The sequence below is a fragment of the Ammospiza nelsoni genome, chromosome 3, assembly GCF_027579445.1.
Source record: "Ammospiza nelsoni isolate bAmmNel1 chromosome 3, bAmmNel1.pri, whole genome shotgun sequence".
In the NCBI taxonomy this organism is placed as follows: Eukaryota; Metazoa; Chordata; class Aves; order Passeriformes; family Passerellidae; genus Ammospiza; species Ammospiza nelsoni.
In genome coordinates, this window is record NC_080635.1 from 91124601 (window position 1) to 91143767 (window position 19167).

Below are 19167 nucleotides of genomic sequence, written 5' to 3' on the forward strand. Positions count from 1 at the left end.
AGCGCCGCCGGGCTGGCCTGGCCGGCAGCCACACAAAGCGTGGCTCTCCCCTCCCTTTGTCTGCGTGGCTTTGTCTCCTCCGTCCCCTCCCCGCCGCGGGCCGGGACTTTCTCCCGAGGCCCCCCCTCCTGCGGCCGCCGTTCTCCCCCCTTTTGTGCCACCTGCGCGCCGTGGGAACGGCCGCTCGCCCAATCCCGCTCCGGCCACGGCCGCTCCGCCGGCGCCGAGCCCGCACAGGTGCAGGCGGGCGGCGCCAGTGAGGGCGCGGTGCGCGCGCGGGGCTCGTCCCGCCGCCGCCGCCTGGCCGGGCAGCGCTTCCCGCGGGAAGGAGGGAGGGAGGGACACGGCGAGGCAGCGGCGCGCGCCGCTCCGCATGGAAGGCGGGGAGCGCGCGCGTGGGGCGAACGGAGGGGAGAGCGGGCGGGCGGGCGCGCGCGCGCGGGCGGGGCTCGGCGATATAACCCTTGCGGAGCTGCCTGGGAGACCCCGGGTTTTGGGGCTGCGCCAGCGCGCGCGGCGGCGCCTCCTCCTCCTCCTCCTCCTCCTCCTCTTCTCTTCCCGCTCCCCCCGCTCCGCTCCCGCCCGCCCTCCGCCCGCCCCCCCCCGCGCGGAGTGGAAGGGGCCGGGGCTGGTGCCAGCAGCAGCAGCAGCAGCAGCGGCGTGAGCGCTCGAGCGGCCGCCATTTTACGCCAGCTCCAGCAGCAGCACTGCCCGGACACACCGCCGCGGGAGCGCGGAACGGGGGCAGCGCTTCAGCACGCCGAGCCGCGACCCGCGCCCCGAGAGACCCTTGGCACACGGCGGTTCTCACCCCGCAGACACACACAGGTCAGGGCGGCCGGGCGCTGGCGGGGTGGAAGCGGGCCGGGTGGCAGAGCGGGCTGAGGCGGCGGAGGGCGGGAGGCGCACGCTGGGGCCCTGCAGCGCTATGGGGCCGGGGCGCTGCGCGATGGGTGGAGGAGCTGCTAGCGCTGCCTTCGTGGCCGCCGCTGTCGGGCGGGCGGGGGCCGGTCGGGCCGGTGCGCGGCCCCGGCGTGGCGGCGGCGGCCGAGGCACCACCCGAGCCGGGCCGGCGCGGGGCGCGTGGCTCCCGCTTTATTGTCCCGCGGCCCCGCCGCTCCATTCATTGCCCGTGAGGGGCAGGGGGCGAACGGCGGCCTCGGTGCCCAGCGTGTGCGCGGGGAGCGGGGTCGCCCGGGTTTGGCGTGGTCCCGGTCACGTCGGGAGGCGGTGGGCGATGGGCAGCGGCGTTTCCTGGCTGGGAAACGGGGCCTTGCATTGTTCCGGACAGGAGTGCGGCCGGGAGGCGGCGGCGGGGCCGGGAGGCTCCGCGAGCTCCCGGCCGGGTGGTGAAATCGGGCCCGGGGTGTTGCAACCCGCTCTCCGGGGGGAATAGGGTGAGAGGTGGGGAATGGCCGGGGCTCCGGGCGGGGGGGAGCCGCTCCTCCCGCGGGAGTGTTGCGGGGAGGGGGGGAAGTCGGTCACTGGAGGAAGTTGTAGGACATCTGAACGCGCGGAGCACGTGTTTCCATCGGGCTCATGGCCGCCGCCGCCGTGGGTGGGTGCGGGCTGGGAAGAGCGCTTTGTTCCTCTCGCTTGCCCGGCCGGCACCGAAGTGGAGGCGGGAAGGGATCCCGGCCGCGCCCGGGGCCTGGAGAGGCGGCGTGAGCCGAGGGACAGCGAGTTTGCAGCGGGCGGAGGAGGCGGCAGCGAGTGTCAGTGACGGTATCGCGGTGCATGTGGCAGGTTTGCTTGTCGTGCCACCCCCGCTCTGGCCTTTTTGCTCCATTTCTAACTTTTCGGAGTGTCTTGGGGAGTGCGTTAGAGAGAGGGGAGGTGAGTCAGTGTCTGTCTGGGTTGTGTAAAACCTGCAGTGAAAGCTACCCCACCCCCCCTAGGCAGTGGTGTTAGGGCTTTCCTTTGTGTTAGTGCTTCTTGTGAGGAATTTCCTGTGCCTTGCAAAGCTAAAAAAAAAAGTGTCAGGGCGGTGATCTGCTATTATTTATATTTTTTCCCACGACTTTCAAAGAACAGGATAGTCTGTTGCATGTATTGTCACTTGAATTGTTCTACCTGAAGGTATATCTAGCTTAATTTTGATGCTTATTGCCTTTGAACAGATATCTGGAAACATGGCTACTGAACATGTTAATGGGAATGGTACTGAAGAGCCCATGGATACTTCTGCTGCAGTTACCCATTCTGAGCATTTCCAGACATTGCTTGATGCTGGTTTACCACAGAAAGTTGCTGAAAAACTAGATGAAATTTACGTTGCAGGTAAGATCTAAGACTTGCAAAACTACATGTACAATATTTTATTGGATTCTGCTGTCTTTGGTATAAAATAGCAGCTTTTTGTGGTTTCCAAAAGTATGGGAACTGCAGTCTTACCAAAATCTAGATGTTTTAGGCTCAGTGCTTCAATTTATTGTAGTATCTTTCAGAGGAAAGTCCCAGGCTACTTGGGCTGACAGGTGGGAAGAAGTATGTAGGGGACCAGAGCAGCAGCTGGAATAGGCAACAGATGATTTTTAGGAGGAGCAGGTGATGTGGTCTTTGTGCATTTTTTGCAGTAATTGCAGGTAACAGTAAGAAACTAAAGCCTTGGTGTGCATCTTCGTGTGCAAGTGATACTTCCTGACATGGTGTTTGGGCTTATGGATGTAGAAGTTATGGTGTTGGTTTTTTCAGATGTGGTAATAGCCAGCATTTTTTAAGGCTTGATTTTGGAGTGTGATGGCCATTTTTAGCGCTGCAGTTTATTTGTATTTATAGTCTTCTAAAAGCGTACTGAGGTAACATTGCTAAGCAAGCTAAGTCAGGCTTTGGTAGGTTTTGATAGACTCCTCTGAATTCAGATTCAGGATATTGAAATTAAACTTGGCCCATGTAACATCTGGGTTTCACAGAAGTCAAATGAACACATAAATGTAGTAACTTTTACTCTGAGTCTTATCTCTTTTTGGTTTTAATTAAAGGATTATATATCCTTAAATATTTAACTTCAAAGGAACTAAATGGTTTTTTATGCATGGTAACTTACTTTAATCAGTAATTGATTTAGAGGTCACAGAAATGTGTTAGGGATGCTACATTAGGTTTTACAAAGATTTCTGACCAAATATAATTAGTAATTTTTTTCTTTTCTCTAGGCCTAGTTGCACATAGTGATCTAGATGAAAGAGCTATTGAAGCTTTAAAGGAATTCAATGAAGAAGGTGCACTGGCAGTGCTTCAGCAGTTTAAAGACAGTGATCTCTCACACGTTCAGGTAACATTTAGCAGTTTACAGTATAATTGCTGAGGGATAAACTGTTAGTTGTCTGGGAAGAGGTCTGAGTCTCTTCAGTGATTGTATGTGATATGTAAAGTGAACACTGTATTAGTTCAACGTAAAAAGAGATTCTGGCTTGTCATGTTTTCAGAACTGAAGATTGTATCTTTTGCAGAACAAAAGTGCCTTTTTATGTGGAGTCATGAAGACATACAGGCAGAGGGAAAAACAGGGGACCAAGGTGGCAGATTCTAGCAAAGGACCAGATGAGGCAAAAATTAAGGTATGTCAGTAAAAATTAAAGTTATGAGGTCTACCTGTTGTTTGTTTTTCTGAGTTGTTGTGATAGTTATGTTGGTTGTTTTCAAACTGTGCTTTTTTAAAAAAAGATTATTACTGATTATTTGTCATAGTTGAAAGCTGTCACTTGAAATTTTGTCTTGCACTTCTTCCTTTTCAAGTAAAAAGTTAATATATTGCTGGAACTGAACATATAAAAGTGAAAAAGCTTTCACAGTTTGCTGTGTGTCTTACTGAGACAGTTACTGTATTTTGCAGTAAAAAGTTAGTGCATACTTGTCAGCATAGTTACTCAAGTTCAAAATGCTTAAGTTCAGCTATTGCTGATTGTTTTTTGTGTTCTGTTTTTTTTGTTGTTGTTATTTCCACTCCGCCCCCTTAGTTCAGATTTAGAGCAACTCCACAATAGGGAGGAGATACCACGTGTTTGAAAAAACAGATTGTAATGGATTTAGGATTTAGCCCACTTCTTATGACATAATCACTCTGCTCATAAACTGTACCCCAAACTGTCTGAATGGGTAAATTATTTTTTTGACCAGATCTGCTGCTAGCAAGAGACTCCTTTCTCAAGTGTTAGGCGTATAATGATTTATTTAAAAATATTTAAATCAACTTTACCAAAGCTTAAGAGACAGAAAACCATCTAAGCATGTTTAGGTGGTGTCATAAAAAAACCCCAGAGACTCTTTCTTCTTTGACACTTCAGGTATATAGTATAAAACGATTGATACAAATAACTATGTATCCTATAAAATTAGAAAATCATTTTTTCTCTTGACTTTGAGGCTGAGATACCATTAATTATGAATTAAAAAAAACTGGTGCAGTTTTTGTCACTGCCACATAATACAACAATATTATGAGGACTTGGTTAATAACTTCAAGTAGTATGGCTTTTACTGCTGATGGCTCTAGCATTTAAAATAACTGCAATTTTGTTGTTGTAAAATTGCTAACTCTTGACTATAATTTGGCTTGTTTAATGTGCAGTTTCTTTGTGTGTAGAGCTGAATTGTCTTTGTACAAAATTATTATGAAAGACTTAATTTCAGAGGAATTTCTCATGTGTTTACATACTGAATGTCAGCTAGCATTTTAATTTGGTATTATGCCTGTAACTATATCTGCCTATATCTATAACTACATGCAGTGGTTCCAGTGAGGGTTAGTTGTCCTGGGATCGTGTATAAGCCCACAGGGAATTTGAAGGGGGGATAAGAGAAAGGAAGTAGTACTATCACGTTGGTTGTTGGGTACCTGAAGCAGTCTGTACAGCACCCCTGTACCAGGGGTGTAAGCACTTAAACATGTGTTCTTTAACTTCACACTTATGAGTAATCTCATTAAGTGCAGGGAACTCTTCGGCATAAACGTCTGCAGGATTGGACATGCCAAAACAAGAAGTGGCTCAGACTAAGATCTTCCTAATTAAAGAGAAGCTCTGTTACTATTACTTGGCTTTTTTTTTTTTTTTAATGAAAGTGAAGGAATTGGGAAAACTGGATGTGAATCTCTAATTTTCTAGCAGTGTTTCTTTACCTAATAGTTCTGTTAATTGTTTTGCAAGTTTCTTGTTGAAGTACCAGCAGGAGATTTGTTTGTGGGACCTTCAAAGCAGTACAGTTTAAAAGGAATTAGAAGCGTGTCTGTCTGTGAATGAAGTGCGGGTAACCTTGCTCACTTCGTATGTGATTTTAAAATCTTAAGTTTTTGCTTGAAGGCACTGTTGGAGAGAACTGGCTACACTCTTGATGTGACTACTGGACAGAGGAAATATGGTGGACCTCCTCCAGAGTCTGTATATTCAGGACAGCAACCTTCTGTTGGTACAGAGGTAAGAAGGAGATGTTGATGCAGATGTAGACTTACTCATTGGAAATACTTTTTATAAACAGTGCTTTGTATGTCTGTTGTAGATATTTGTGGGCAAGATTCCGAGAGACTTGTTTGAAGATGAACTTGTTCCATTATTTGAGAAGGCAGGACCTATATGGGATCTCCGCTTAATGATGGATCCACTAACTGGTCTAAACAGAGGATATGCTTTTGTCACTTTTTGTACTAAAGAAGCAGCTCAGGAAGCTGTTAAACTGGTGAGTTCGCTTGGATTTTTTTCTCTTTTGATGATGTGCACTCTGGCTCAGAAGCATTTGTCCTCCTGGTCCTAGTGCTTAAATGCCTGAGGTAAAACTGTTATTGTTAGATTACTTCATAATTTCCACTAGGTGTTAAATTTATATCCTTATTGCATATGAAGATTTTCTGACTGCATTAGGGACAGGGAAAAAAAAAGCTGATGGACTGCTGTTTGGTGCAGTTAGATGAGCCTTTATTATTAATCAAAGTTGTATTAGCAGTAGTGACTTGAGCTGTGCATCTGTATGTGTTCTGGAGAGCGGTGGTGTTGGAGTTGCTGTGGTGCAAGGGCAGTGCTGGTCAGGGTGTCTCTGACTCCTGATGTGTTTCTGCACCAGCAGGGGGCCCGTGCTGGAAAAGTACTTCAAAGTCACAGAGTTTCATAAGATACTTCACATGGGGAAAAAATGTCTCTTGAGCATTGGAGGTCTGTTCTATTTGCTGCAGCTGACAGGAAAACATAATAAATCTTGCCAGTCTAAGGAGCATTCCCTCTGTTTTACACAGAGGTATGAAATAGTTTGAAGTGATAAACTTCTCTGGTTTTATGCATGAAGTACCCATCATTAAAGAAGAGGGTGGGGAGAAACACTGTCCTGATCCTTGCATAGGGCATTTATTTTCCTGGCTAAGTTAAATTTGAATTTTTTGAGCTAGTTACTGCTACATTGATATGGCCTAGATTAGTGTGTGTATGACTTGCTAGTGCTAGCCATACACATTGTGAAGTGTGCTGATACTGTATTGCTATAGTAGGGTTAACTAAAAACCTTGGTTTGTAATGAGGTATAGCTTAAACTAAGGTGCCCTCTTGACGTGGAGACAAATCAAGCTGAAAATGGGAATTTGTTTTGAGAAAGCACACAAATATTCTGCAAAAGTGGAAGTACAAAACCAATGTGGTATACACTGATTAGCTTTCTAAATAAGATCAGTTGGTTGTTCCAGTGTGCAGTTAGATATACTGGGGATAACTCTGTGTTCTCCTTGTACTTTCATAGTCCACCTAACTGTTGTGTGTGTGTGAACACTTAAGAGTTAACTTTTAACTTAGCAGAACAGTGAAACAAAGCACATAAGTTCTCGGAGTAAATGAAACAAAACAATTTTTCTTCATTAAGCTGGATTTTGCTTAAAGGTAACGTGCTCTGGAAAGTCATTCAAGTCATATTTCCAGAAAAGTAACATCAGATCCTAGCCTCAGTCCTCCTCTAAACGATACAAGGGAAGGAACTACTTGATGTCCCTTTATGTCTGATCTTGGATATGCAGGAATGAAGCTTGTGAGTTAAACAGCCGCTGAGCGTGACAGCTAAGAAGTGGTGCAGTTGATGGAGCAGTATTTCAACTTTCATGCTAAACTCTTAGAAAGTAGTGTTAGTCTTAAATTGGATTCTATGATATGTGTCAGGGTTTTTTGGAGTGATTTCAACCGTAATTGACTGGCTAGTTTGGTATGAAAATTTCCCAAGTTATCTAGAAGTGGTTTACAGGAGTATTAGCAAATTGTGGCTGTCGAGTTCAGTTGAAAATTGTGGGTCTGTAACTTGTATTAGTTACATATGCATGGGAGATACTGCTGAAAGACCTCTTCAAAGCACTGAATACTTGGTCCTAGCTATTGTCATAACCTTTTATTTTAACAGGTGGTGTTCTTTTTGATACTGCCTGTAGCCTTCTCAGGTGTATACAACTTCCCAGCTTTCTGGACTCCTTGGGATAATCTTTCTTGTTATTTCCCATCTTTTTCCAAGAGGCTTTTTTTTGCCGGGACGATATAGAAAAGAATGAGATTGAAAGTCTCTGCATTGCCTATAGACTTTTGGGTGATAAGAGACAGCTATGTTTTTGTCAATACCGAACTACAGTGGAGAATGAACTGACCTATCTTCAGGCTCCTGGAGTTGGTGTAACATATTTTGCATACAATTCATGTTTGTGGCTGCTGTATATATCTTCTGCAGTCTGCAGGTCAAGTTAATGTAAAACTGAGCTAAAATTTCTGGATACACTTAATGTTGGCATACTTTATTCTTTAACAAGAAATCTTGCCGTTTAAAAGATTGAAGTCTTGATTTTGTTTATGCATATGCATTTTTAAGCCACTTATAATTAATTACTCTTCATATCTGTAATTCTTCTCAGTATCAGGCCACAGTATCACTCCATTTTTGTCTTAAGCAAAGACAGAACTATTTTAAAAACAATTAAGGAAATTCTCTCCTATTTTTGTGACTAGTATTTAATTCAGTGTGGTAAACTCTTTGCTAGTTAAGTAGAAATGGCATCTCAGATGTTCACACAAGTATTCACTCTCAAAGTATGACTTTTTATCTCACTTTTTCCCCTGTTAGCATGTTTAATTTATACTGTTTAAGAATTACAACTCCAGTTGTGTTCTTTTGCACACATGTTCAGTCCTCCTTCCTATTTCATAAGAAGTTGCTAGAGTTAGGTTTTTCAAAAGATTTGTGTGAATAAGGTTACTGTGGATATGTACAGAATAAAGACTTTTGAGGTGAAGCTTATGGGAAAACATACTGAAAACTACTGAAGCATTCTGTGTATTTTTGACTAGAACAGCTGTAAGCTTATCAGAATGGAACTACAGATGAATTAAGCAGTTTGCTACCTATGTGTGGAGGTGCAGCTTGCCATTTGCTCCTAGTAAACTAAAATTGGTAGTGAAAATATAGGTTAGTAAAGTGACAGGACAGACCTGCATATTTTGACTTGTTCATGAGTAAGTTCTTACATAAGTCAATGACAAAAAGCCCAAAACGATTACATTGTCTGGAGGGTGGCAATCTGCTGCTGACTTCAGACACAGATTCCATGATGACAGGAGGGGGAAGCAGTATGCTGACATAGCTACTTTGGTAGCCTGACTGTTTTGGCACTTTACCCAGATCATGATCTGAGCCTTTTTATGGCTAATCTGAGTTTGCAGATGGTATGCAAAGTATTTACCTAAAAATTACCAACTTGATGGTCAAGAACACCTAACTGAAGACTTTTCTCTGTATAGAGAGAAACACGCAGTGAAAAATAGTGGTTAATACATTGGAGGATGAAAAAAACTAGTAGAAATTATCAGTGGAAGTGCAAAATAGTAGAAAATATTAATTTTACTTTGTTAGTTTTACTCTCATACAACATACTGAGTTGTATGAGAGTAAAATTAACAAAGTTAATTTTACTGAGTTGAATGAGAGACTCTTACATTAGATTAGACTAGATGTGTAGCCAAACTTCAGTGTTAAAATTTTAGCAGGACTGGTTGGATAATACTTTCAATTATCCTTATCGAATAGAGTATTTAATTTGAAAGGGACCTGCAGTGATCATGTAGTCCATGTGCCTGACCATTTCATGGCTGACTAAAATTGTTGCAGTCATCTTGGTCATCAAGAGCACTGTTCAGATGCCTCTCTTAGACTGTGGCAGCTTTGGGGCATTGACCATGTCTCTAGGAAGCCTGTTCCAGTATTTGAGCACCCTCTCAGTAAAAAAAGTTTCCTAATGCAAGGAAATGTTTCCTGGTGTACAGTTCAGTTAGTGAAGAATCACTTTCATAGACCAATAAACTGTCAGCTTCTTTAAAGGTGTTTCTTTAGAAGACTACTTATTTTTTAGCTACTAAAACCTGTCTCTTGATGTGTATATGATCTATTGATGTGTATATTTAATAGTGATGATAATATATATGCAGCTAGCGCTGCTCCTACTTGAGCTTCCTACTTAAAAATCAACTATTCCTCTGCTACATGGGCAACACATATGGAAATGGAAGTCCTTTGTTGTCTCCTGCTATGTTTTGAAACATAATTCATTGTGAAGATGTCACTCTGTCCTTTTCACATGTACAGTTCTCCTTTTTGCTCACTTTAGGTGCAGTTACCTAGCTTAGAAAACTTCCAGTAGTGGAGTTTTTGTTTGCCCAAGATAAATAGAAACAAACATCTTCCAGATTTTATTGCATAAAAAGCATGATGGGGTAGAGGATAACTAGCTTATGTAGTAAGATTTACCATCAAGCACAAAATAAATCATAAAATGAATAGCTAGATGAAATTTTAAAAATCTTTCCTGCTGCTTGGCAATAAGATGTTGACCACAAAATTCATTTTCTTAGCTAAAGAACTGTCTTGCAGGGCTTCCAGTTAGAAGTGAGTTGATATACCAGCAGTTGTCCTCCCTGCTGCTTATTTGGATGATGCATGTCTGTGTCTGCATCTCAATGAAAGGCGTTTTTTGATGTTTTTTTAACAGATGTCTACAGTAATCCTTCTTTTTTTTCCCCTCTTAAACTGCTGACATGTTCAGGGTATCTTCCAGATGTTATGGGAGAAGCATTTTAACAGAAGTCTTAGGATTTCAAGTCATTAGAAAGTTGTTCTTGCTGTTGACTATCTTTACATGTGTAATGTTTATGTGTTGGAAAGTATTTGCTGGTTGCTCTTGAACATTTTGTGAAGAAGACCTGATCACAACTCTCTTTTGTTAACTGTGGAACTTCAGAAGTGAATTTGACTTTAATTGCAACTCATGTCTTGTATTACACACAAATCAAGAATTTATAGCTACAGCCTGTAGAGAAACTTGCATTTTTTTTCTGCATGGTTATGAAGGGAGAAGCCTTGACCTTGATGATTTGCATGGTTCTATATGAAAAAGTTTCTAAAGAAATTAGTGTTGAGAGACTTGAACAAGGAAGGAGGAATAATTGTTGGCTGAAATTGTGGAGATACTTTAGAAAACATGAATATACTTCAGAGTAGTTGAATATGCATCGTAAAAATGTGTTAAGTTGCAAAAATTAGGTAAATTGTTCAATTCTGAGTTTTCCAAAGTTAAATATTTGGTATGCTGCTGTTGCAGAGGGTGAAAATTATTTGTAACTGATGATTGTCCAATAATTTTTTTGTTGCAGTACAACAACCATGAAATTCGGTCTGGAAAACACATTGGTGTATGCATCTCTGTTGCCAATAATAGGCTTTTTGTTGGGTCTATTCCTAAGAGTAAAACCAAGGAGCAAATTGTTGAAGAATTCAGCAAAGTAACAGGTGAGTCAGTGACTAGGTTTTATAGACCTGGAAGGTGTCGGGTGTGGTTAGTGACAAGCTGTCTTTTAGCTTGTAGTTGAATGATGATGAAAACAAACCAAGCCCACACAGCGTTTATCTCAATATTGTGTATTGGGGTTTGTTTGGATTTTTTTAAAAACTGTTGTTTTGCTGAGGGCTGAGATATTTGTAATTAGACTAGATGGGTGGTTCTAAGTTCTACCTGTAGAGTAAGTGTGTAATGTTTAAAAAAATCTGTTCAAAGAAATTTGAATTAAAAGTTTAATAATTTCAATAGTAATGGATGTTTTAAAACTTGTCGGGGCAAAACTGAAGCAAGCAGAAGAATGTAACTGGTTCTGAGCTTTATAATTCTTAAATTTTAAGAATCTCTTTTTGATAACATTTGAACTTGCAAAGGTACTGTTTCTCTGTTACTGAATTACAGACTTTGGGTTCTTTGGAGCAATAAACTTTTTAGGTATTGGGGTCACGCAACTTTTATCTCTTTTGTTTAGACATTATGGAAAAAACACACACTGATAAGTGTTGTAACTTAGGGATTTAAGAGGAGGATTGACAAAGCAAAACTTTTGGCTGCCCCTAACTCTCTTCCATTCAGCTAAGAGTATTCTTCCATAGTTACAAAGACAACCCACACTTTATGATATAACAAATAAATATTTTATTTCATTTCAGAGGGTCTTACAGATGTCATATTGTATCATCAGCCTGATGACAAGAAAAAGAATCGGGGTTTCTGCTTTCTTGAATATGAAGATCACAAAACTGCTGCTCAGGCCAGACGTAGACTAATGAGTGGCAAAGTGAAAGTCTGGGGAAATGTTGTTACAGTGGAATGGGCTGACCCTATAGAAGACCCAGATCCTGAAGTCATGGCAAAGGTAATAAAGCTGTACTGGGACCATAGTACATTTAAAGTGCTTTGTTCCAAATTAGGTATTTCCTGGAATTAGCCTAAAATTAAATAACATCTTTTCAGCCTTCTTGACAGAGATGTAGGTGTGATTATAAGAAATGAATATGCCTCAGAAATTGTGTGGATTTAAAAACTCTATATGGCCTAATATCATTTTGTGTTCCCATGGCTGAATGGTGAATGTAATTCTTGCCAAAATGATGCGTATGATGATGTTGTTAATTTTTTACCTGGAAGTTATGGTGGTGACTCCTGGAGTTAAAATGGTTATGTACCCTAGTATTTGGAAGGACGGAAATAGAGATATCCTCACAGAACAGCCTTAATTCTTTTTAAACCTGGAATTGTATCACTTCAGCATTAGAAAGAATGTGTCAGTGTTCAAATGTACACAAATGTATTTTCAAAGTTGCTATTAGCAGTTACTTCTGAGAAGTTCAGCAATTAGCTTGTATTTGGAACTCGATAGTTATTTTTAATTTGAGGGAGTTAATTCCTTTTAATACCTAGACTGGCAATGTTTTGGATTTTGAGCATTGAGGTGAAGCTGAAGTCTGGAGTGTTAAAACATTTTGAAGTACATTGTAGCAGTTGTTTTATATATGTGCCTGGTATCTTGCCAGAAACAAACTACCTGATTTATTTTTTTTTTCCCATCAGATATTGCCCAACCCTGTCTTTTTCAGTTGTGTTGTGTAGCTGAGTTGTTTAATGGAATCTCTTAGCTAGCCCATATCCTTATCTCTTTCTCTTTGCTTGCTTTTCGTCTGTGCTTTTACTCTCATCTGAGACACGTCACTTGCTGGAGTCCTACTTTGATGGACCTAGTAAGATAGCTTGGCTGGGATCTCCTCTTTGGTGAGCCATAAGGGAAAAGGGTTGGGGTGGGGGCTCATTTTAGGGAAAAAGCTGCTTTTGTAATACAGGTATTACAGAAGCTTTTGGACTATTTTGTCTGCAGACTTTATTTTTCTTGCCCAGCATGATAGACTGTCACCAGTAGGGAAGGAGTCTTGCAGGTCAAATTTGTGGAAGGTGGCACTACCTAAATATGGCAGCCTGTATGTTTAGTTTCATGGCTCAAAAGAGAAGAGACTTAATCCACCAAACTGTTAAAATAAATAAGCAGCAATTTCTGCTGATACAACAATATAGATGGAAAGAAAATTATAGGGGACATAATCAAGCATCTCTCCTAAGTAAGTTTGCAGATGTGCGGAGTAAAAGGCTAAAGAAATAAATGCTTGATTGTGGTTTGCCCCATTTACTGTACAGTTTTATTTGAATATGTTAATACCTTCTATTGTTTTGTGTTTGAAATGGGACATGAAAAGAGAAGAAACGTGAAAATGAAGGAAAGAGATGTAGAAAACATGGATAAAATCAACTTGAATACATCTGGTGCCACATGCCAAAGATAGGACATGAAGCTTGGGTTGAAGATGTATGGAAAAGTGAGGCTACATGAATAATATTGAAAAAGTAGAGACCATCTGGGTTGTGTCCGAAGACAGAAACTGAGATGATAATTGGTGTCTGACCTTCCTCACTGGCTGCATCCTTTAGTTTATTCTTGCAACAAGGAAAGTCTCTACTCCAGTCTTTCTTGGCTGCCTGCTGTACCTGTGCAGAAGCTGTCTGTATCTGGCCCTTCTCTAAGTGTAAGGTTTATTTTCTGATCTTGGTATCTTTCTTCTAAGAGAGCGGCGAAACTGCTGCTGCAGTCAGTAATCTCCTGGATGTGAGCTGCAGGTTGGCTGTCAGTGCTTCTGACTGCTTTTAGTCCAGAGCAAAGGGAAAGCTATTGACCCATGTCATCTTGCACATTGCTATGGTAGAAGGCTCTGGAGGAAGCTGTGACTAGGAGAAATAGGTTGTTTTTATCAGAATAATCATCTGGTCATCAGTTCTCTTGTCAAGACTTCTAGAAACACAAGTCCATAAGAGCAAGCTGTAAGGAAGACAAATTCACACGTGTAGCCAGAAGGTGAATGCTGTTCTAAATCTTTCAGAAGCAGCATGTCGTTTCATCATATATGGACACTTACTAATTTAAATTTCTGAAATGTCTACTTGAGTCTTTTTTCCTTTGTCCTTCTGATAAAATGTTGTGGAGTGTACTGTATGGGTAAATACTTTTCATTTAAATGGACTGTTATCTTAAATACAAAGTAGATTGAGCATGATGAGAGATGAAGCTAGATTCTCAAGCTAGATGGATTTGCTACAGGAGATAGGTGCTTGTACTAACAGATCAGAGTATAATAGGTTAAGGTATTGACTTCTGGTCCAAAGTGAAATTTTTTCCAACTTCTCAAACAACTGTGTTGATAGTTTAATTTCTCCTAAGTGTCATTTTGTTACCTCTTACACCTGTAGTCTAGCTAAATTTATTAATATTTTACTTGATTTCTGTAGGATGGCTGAGGCTGCAGAGGACGTTCTGGAGTGGCAGGTTAAGCAGCTAAATAAAGTCTTATGCTTGTGGCTGTCTGGCAGATTACAGGACAAGAGACAGGGCTAGTATCCCTTGGAGAATGTGGCCTGAAGTGTTTGTGCTGTAGGTAAGAGGAGGAAAAGGAGCAGATACCAGAGGTTTTGGGATAGTCTAATCTTAAGCAGTTTTTTAAATGTGAGTTGTGCCTTGAAAACAAAATGCTGGTGCTGGGTATATTGCTTGTTACAAGTATCTATGGATTTTTGGTATAACAATGTGTGAGCTTTAATGAAGAAGACTTCTTTTTTTTCCACTTCCCTTCCTTTTTAGCTGGCTTAAGTAAAAATGGGTTCATCTTCTCTCACCCTATGCTTTATCCTGCCTAATAGCTTTTATATCATCTTTGACTCATTCAGTTACACTTCTAATCAGTAACATGAGCAAAGGTGTTAAAAATTCAGCTGTTAGAGATTAATGGATTTGTCTACACTGGGAAAATTTAAATTAATTGGTTTTTTATTTCTTAAAAAAATATTAGTGCATCTTTTAAAAAATAGTGATTATTCTATCTAGTTTTTAATCATGTCAGTCATCATGGATTTATTAGGCTGCTTAGGGTTCCTTGTGAGGTTCTAGTTTTCATCCTTTTCTAAAGAACAAGAATATGGAATTTTTTTTTTTTAAGTCAGTGGTTTTCAAACCCATTGATTACATCACAAAACTTTCTGTAATTCATTTCCATGGAATAAGGTTAAGGTAGCAGTTAGGATATTTTACTAAAAATGGTTATTATGTATGTGTTACAATACATAAAGGTTGCTCTTACCATCAAGACATGTAGGAGAAGCTTAATACCTACATAATAGAAAACAGCTTTCCTGGTGGAGTTGGATATGGCTTTTATGATCTCCTGAGAATCTGCCGGAATTAACTATTGCCAAAGTCCAGAGCTGATACACTGGGTCAGATTTATGGTCTGTGTATTCCTTCTTCCAAATCTGCATCCAATCCTACTTCAGCTAGTGAGTAAGACAGATTTATGCAAGTCTGACCTGGTTCTTTTTGTAACTTAGCTAGCTCCAAAAAGGGTGTCCGAGTTTATTGAATTCCTGTATGTGGTGGGAGCAGAGTACAGCTCTGCTTCAGAAATCAAAGCATGCTTTCCTTGGTCCTTTCACACCTTGTGTTACTTGTGTTGACCTTCAGGGTCAGGAGTCAGTGCTGCCACGTGCAGTGTCATTTGATGTCATCAGCTAATTTGAAACCAGTAGGAGCAGAGAGGATGTAAGAGAAGTTGCAGGTCTTGCAGCTGACTGGCAGCTCCATTGTAGGCAGGTAAGACTGAGCATTCCTTGGCAGTAGGAGGTGATTAAACTGTCAGAGCATGGTGCCAGCCCGTGGAAGGAACTCTTCTTGACAAGTTGGAAGAGTCTTTTAAATTGTGAGAGCACATGGATGGCATGGTGTAAACATGCTCATGTCTGGTCACTAAGCGCAGCCTCGGCATGGACACAAGGATGAATCTTTCAATCCTGTTGGGTCACTAATAGGTGATTCCTGCTTTCCGGTATATGTTGTGTGCTATGTTAAGTAAGGCTTTATTTTAAGCTTTTGTCAGACTGCTCTAGATTTTCCTTTATCCTTTGCAGTTGGTGATTGATGAAACTTTATGTTGATGATTTAATCCATGTCAGGCAGTCGAAAGTTGGATGATTACGTGCCTTTCTGATTTTAGAAGCTGTGGAGCGGTCTTTGTGTAGCTTAAGATCCCCACTGTGTGCTTTAGTGAGCCAGGGGAGGGCATAAACTTCCACAGTTATTTGGGGATGACTCTTCCCCAAGGGAGCAGCACAGTTTGACTTGAGAAAGTTGAAGGGTAACAGGCCAGTGTCAGCCTTAGTATCCCCTTTCTGTCTGCAGTTCTTTCTTCTAGCAGTGGCTTCAGGTCACTGAGTGCCCCTCGGGCAAGCACAGTCCTGACATTAGGTGTTTGCTGTAGCTATAGCATGGGAGCCACAAGTTTAGCAGCTTGAAAGCTGCAGGCCTGTCACCTCTGACCTAGATATTACAGTGATGGCTGTTCTGCAAATAACTGAGCTAAAGCCTGTCTAAACAAATGTTTTGACAAGTTAATTGTTTTGTGTGTAACCAATTCTGGTTACCTTCTCTCAAGTTTGATAGTGTTCTGGGTTGAAGATAACTGCTGGTAGGATCCTTTTAAGCACTAACACAAATTGGATTGACTTTCAGGATACTAATACTTATGTAATCATGTTTGATAACAGATTAAATATTTCTGTCAGGGAATTTTGGAGCTAACTCATGCTGTATGACTGTTTACGTATACATATTCACATGTATGTAAAATGCTGTACAGAAAATGTAATGGTGTTTCTTCAGTGATGCCAATCACAGTAACTTGTAAAGCTTCATTTTGTGTTTTGGAATTAGAACACACTCCTAAGTCTTTTTTTTTTTTTTTAATCCCCCTTAGGTAAAAGTTTTGTTTGTACGCAATCTTGCCAATACTGTAACAGAGGAGATCCTAGAAAAGGCCTTCAGTCAATTTGGGAAGCTAGAACGAGTGAAGAAGCTAAAAGACTATGCTTTCATTCATTTTGATGAACGGGATGGTGCTGTAAAGGTAAGTGAAGAGGACTGTAGCTCTGTGTGTGTGTGTTGTAAGTAGTGTTCTTAGAAGCTGTATGCTTCTTCTAATTTGAGAAAAAACTTTGTCTGGAGAAATGGTAACACACTGTCACTGATAACTTTGTCCTCTCTGGGTGTCTCCTAGGATGATGCAATTCTAGCTTGAAAAGTGGATCTTTAATGCACCTGCACTAAGTAATTCTGCAGATGAGCTTTTAAGATAATAATGTTGTTACCATTTGAAACTCAAGTGCCAGAAGTTGAATGACTCTTCTCAGCAAATTATTGGTAGAAATCTAAAGCAGTTTCTCTAGGGCAGGTGATAAAAACTTAGGTAATATTTTTTATTTATTTTTTCCAGGAAAAAGCTTTTTTTTTAATTTTTTTTTTTTTATGAGGGATCCTGTAGGATTTAGTAGTTGTCATTCCTGGATTTTGCTAGCCCAGTCTTGATGTCATGTGTTGTTAAGGAAGGGAAAGTGTAATTCCCCTCCTGCCTGTAGTGTATCCATTTTTTTTATGTTATGTGGGTGGATGCAGGATACAGGGGGATTCAGTTTTCTTACATATCCATATGTCTTAAAGCAGATGCTTAGAAGGTGATGGGAAGAGTCTTAGTAAGATATATATCCTGTCAGGGCTTAGATATGTAGAGTCCCTAAAAGTGGTAGAATCTTTAGGATTCCTTTGCTCAAAATTACCTTGTAGTAATAACTGTGGCCCGTGGGAACTGTACATGGCATGGAGGGTAGGGGAGGAGTTGATGGTTGTGGGGAGGTGGTGTGGATTTGGGGAGGAGTTGGGGGTTTTTGTGGTTGGTTTGTCTGTTTTTCCCTTGTGATCAGAATGACTCTTTAATTTTTGGCTTCTGGTTGAAAAAGAAAGTGATATATATTGCAAGTAAAATAAAGGAATAGCAGAATATACTAAGCTCTGCTGTTTGCATGTGTGCTGACATTAGGAATTTATTCATGGATTACAAAATGCGCACTTTCAGAGGACAGTTCTGCCACTTCATTAACTGTAACAGCTTGCAAAGATTGAAGCCTGTTTTCAGTTTTGAGGGGAAGATTTTTAAACTGATACATGAAGTCCTGGGTTTGAGAGCCAAGTTCAGAAGAAATGCCTAACTGGACCCCATAATACTATGCTGTCTGATTGTCTAAATTTTTTTTTAGCTTTATATTGTAATTTTAGCTCTGGATAACAAATTTAAACATGCATACTCTAAAAGGTAGAAAAAAATTAACTTCAGATGTGCTTGGAAGTATATTTAAAGTCTGGTTAATTCCTTCAGGCAATGGAAGAAATGAATGGCAAAGATTTAGAGGGAGAAAACATTGAAATTGTTTTTGCTAAGCCACCAGATCAAAAAAGGAAAGAACGGAAAGCTCAGAGACAAGCGGCTAAAAATCAGATGTAAGTGTAAATGCATGTAGTTATGTTGTATTGCTTCTGAAAGACATGTACAATCCTGTCGAATTAGAACATCTGGGTATTCTATTAGATATACTGTACAGGTTCTCTGGCTTCTCTGAAAGATGTTGGATTCATTTTTGCTTGCATAAAAAATCTAATAGTGGTGTTCAGTGATAATTTAGGTACTGTCTTGCTCTGCTTATTGAGTGTGAGAGCACTGGAGGAACTGTCTGAAGGTCATGAAACATACATACTTCCCACTTGTTATTCTAAATTTCCCTGTACTTCTGCAGTGATGTCACATGGATGAACTTAGCAGTGTGTGTTCCTCTCAGCAGCCTTACTAATATTGATACAGCACCCCCTCTTTAGTAAAGTACCCACTGAAAGGAGGGTCCTGATGTTCTTTCTTGCCACTTCCAGAAGATGCATCTGCCCATGAAGCTTATAAACTCATACTGATAGAGATCTTGCACTAGTAAATGCTGAACGTGGTTAAAAACAACAACAAGAAAGTAGTTTCTTGCTGGTGTGTTCTGCTTAATGTTCTCATGTGTTTTTCTTCCTGGGTATCTTCCTGCTGTCTTAACCAGATTCCCTCCCCCACTTTACTTCCAAAAATAACTTGGAAGTGCTGTTGTGCTGTATCCAAGAAGATGGAATAGGGAGGTTGCAGGATTAATAGAGATCTCCACATGGTGACCTACTGTACACATGGAATTGGTTAAGTTTGCCCTGCTTATAGTTCTTATAACTTTATTAGCCCTTTTGTTCTTCCTTGGGCATCTGGTGTTAGTGTAAGAAGTGAATTTCTTCTTTTTTCTTTAGCTTCTCTTCTGTGCCAGGCAGGCCTTTTCTGCTTAAATCTTTTGCTGATACAGCTGTACTTCTTCCTGTGTATTTTACATCTTGGCAATGCCACCATAAATACCTGTTC

The 19167-nt window shown here is 41.1% G+C and overlaps 1 protein-coding gene across 5 annotated transcripts in view; it reads left to right on the forward strand.

Moving 5' to 3' along the window:
- Positions 1-613: 613 nt before the first annotated feature.
- Positions 614-19167, forward strand: part of SYNCRIP (synaptotagmin binding cytoplasmic RNA interacting protein) — a 26578-nt gene continuing 8024 nt past the window's right edge. For all 5 annotated transcript variants that reach the window (XM_059467259.1, XM_059467260.1, XM_059467261.1 and 2 more), the window contains exons 1-10: positions 614-828; positions 2121-2280; positions 3156-3274; positions 3453-3560; positions 5301-5414; positions 5497-5673; positions 10650-10785; positions 11485-11690; positions 16657-16806; positions 18109-18230. In XM_059467259.1, coding sequence (XP_059323242.1) covers positions 2133-2280; positions 3156-3274; positions 3453-3560; positions 5301-5414; positions 5497-5673; positions 10650-10785; positions 11485-11690; positions 16657-16806; positions 18109-18230 — 1280 coding nt within the window. In that variant the 5' untranslated portion in view covers positions 614-828; positions 2121-2132. The remainder of the gene's footprint in view (positions 829-2120; positions 2281-3155; positions 3275-3452; positions 3561-5300; positions 5415-5496; positions 5674-10649; positions 10786-11484; positions 11691-16656; positions 16807-18108; positions 18231-19167) is intronic.